This window comes from Cervus canadensis, chromosome 2 (genome assembly GCF_019320065.1).
Source record: "Cervus canadensis isolate Bull #8, Minnesota chromosome 2, ASM1932006v1, whole genome shotgun sequence".
NCBI classification, from domain to species: Eukaryota; Metazoa; Chordata; class Mammalia; order Artiodactyla; family Cervidae; genus Cervus; species Cervus canadensis.
In genome coordinates this window covers 10,241,660-10,244,157 of record NC_057387.1, presented here as the reverse complement: position 1 = coordinate 10,244,157, position 2,498 = coordinate 10,241,660, and the positions used below count along the sequence as shown (strand labels likewise).

The following is a 2,498-nucleotide window of genomic DNA, read 5'->3' as shown; positions in this document are numbered from 1 at the left end:
ATGCAACCAAGGAAATGTGTGCTGTGCTATGCTTGGTCACTCAGTTGTCCAACTCTTTGCGACCCCATGGATTGTGGCCCGCCTGGCACCTCTGTCCATGCGGATTCACCAGGCAAGAATACTGGAGTAGATAGCCCGTTCCTTTCTCCAGAGGATCTTCCCAATCCAGGGATTGAACCCAGGTCTCCCACATTGCAGGAGGATTCTTTACCAGCTGAGCTACTAGGGAAGCCTGAAGGAAATGTGTACACTTATTTTTAAGAATGGAGATACTAAAGTATTCTTAAATGCAGAAAGCACTGTTCAATTAAAGAATAAAAGCATAAAGATGTAAGAAATAAAACACAAAGAAGTAAAGCCCTTGAGAATGTAAGAGGAGATGATATCCATTGCATGTATGATGATGGGAAGGTTATTACAGGTTAGGACAAAGATACATAGAACTTTATGAGATCAACATAGAAGCGGAGGAAAGACCTTGGTAGAATGTCAATGTTGGGTGGGACTAGCTCTCTCTCCCTTCCGAAAGATGGTTCTCTTAATGGCCTTAATGAGTTCCTTGTTACGAAGACTGTAGATAATTGGGTTGACTAGTGGTGTTAGTACAGAGTAGACTACAGCAAGCGTCCGATCAAGGGTCAGTGAATAGCTCTCCTTTAGCCGCACATACATGAAGATGATGCTCCCGAAAAAGATGAGGACCACAATAAGATGTGAAGCACATGTAGAGAAGGCCTTCTTTCTTCCTGCAATCGTTTTTATCTTCAGTACAGTCCCAATGATTCTTCCATAAGACACCATAATAAAGAGGAAGGTGATAAGGATGATGAAGGCATTGATGGCAAAGTCCACCAGGACATTAGTGGATGTGTCCTTGCAGGCCAGGCTCAGAAGAGGTGGAAAGTCACAGAAGATGTGTTGAATTTCATTGTAGCCACAAAAAGGGAGCTGGGAGACCAGGATGACTTCAGATATGGGACATAGAAAGCCACAGGTCCAACAACCAGCAGCCATCTTGGCACAGAGCATGGGGGTCATAATTGCGGGATAGTGCAGGGGCCGGCAAATGGCCAGGTATCGGTCATAGGCCATTGCTGTAAGAAGGTAGCATTCAGAGGCCCCTAGGGAGTGGAAGAAGTAAGTCTGAAGGAGGCATCCTGAAAAAGAAATGGTCTTCTTATCACTGAGAAGATTAGCTAGCATCTTGGGGATAGTGGTGGCTGTATACCACAGCTCCAAGAAGGAAAGAATACTGACAAAGTGGTACATGGGTTTGTGTAGGGCTGCATCCAGCCGTATGACTAAGAAGATGAGCATGTTGCCACAGATAGTGAACAGGTATGCCAACAGCAGCAGGACAAAAAGCCAGCCCCTGATATGTCCCACCCTGGGGAAACCAAGGAGCACAAATTCAGCCAGGCTTGATTGGTTGTGGGGCTCCATGAGAGGCTGAGGTAAGGAATGAAAGGAGAAACTGGATTGAAGTGACTGCAAAATTCAACTCAAAAGTTCCTCTTTACTATTTAGTCTTTTTTTTTTTTTTTTTAAATTTAAAGGCAGAACTTTAATTACTACTGCAACAGCTATTGCTATTTATACTACCCTAAAAATAATAATAGCTAACTCTCATTAGCACTCACTGTGCGTTGAGCATTTTACAAGTGTTTTGCATTCAATATTTTACTTAATTTTCACACATCCACTCAAATAAGTACCATTGTTATACGTGTTTTACCAATGATTAAATTAAGAAGAGAAAATAGATTATGAAGATTTTCTATTTCATATGGATACCGTGGTACAGAAACAGAATTTGACCTTATGCATGCTAACTCCTTGCTATTTACCTCTATACTATGTGACCTTCCCCAAGCATTCTATTTCCCTACCCCAGGTCATAGTTTTTCCTTCAGTCAGGTCTCCAAAATTTGAGGCAGGAGGCAGATGCACTCCCCCCGCAGGGTAAAACAATTAGAGATTCATTCCCTGTGGACTGAAACTCTGAGATGAGAGTAGCAGGACAATTAAGAGAGGAGGCTGGCCCCTGCCCAGACCACATATTTCTCATTCTCAAAGTCAGAAGACCTCCCGGACCACACATGAAATCCAGTTTGGCTAACAGATGTGTGTGCACACATGGGACAATCCTGAAATATACCAAATGTGAACAGTGAGCCAGGAAAATAAAAATGATTGGCTGAAGAAAACCTGGAAAAAATGTCCCGTAAAATGAATTCAAATTGCCATGAGAGTGAGACTCAGGGACTCTCTGAGCCTGCCCTTGTGTCTACCAACACATGTTGTACTCTTTTCCTCCAAGTAAATACTTCACATGTTTCACTACTTTCTATCTTTGTGGGAATTCTTTTCTGCAGAGCTGAGGGGCCTTTGTCACTGATCACTGGGCTAATGGCTAGGATTTGGTGTTTTCACTGCCATGACCCAGCCTCAACCTCTGGCCAGGAACCTAAGCCCTGCTTCAAGCTGTTGCAGGCCGA

The 2,498-nt window shown here is 43.4% G+C and overlaps 1 protein-coding gene across 1 annotated transcript; it reads right to left on the bottom strand.

Moving 5' to 3' along the window:
* Positions 1 to 489: 489 nt before the first annotated feature.
* LOC122427034 (olfactory receptor 6N2) lies at positions 490 to 1,443 on the bottom strand. The gene has a single exon (XM_043446188.1). It carries the CDS (start codon positions 1,441 to 1,443, stop codon positions 490 to 492), a length of 954 nt encoding a protein of 317 aa, XP_043302123.1.
* Between the last annotated feature and the right edge of the window lie 1,055 nt (positions 1,444 to 2,498).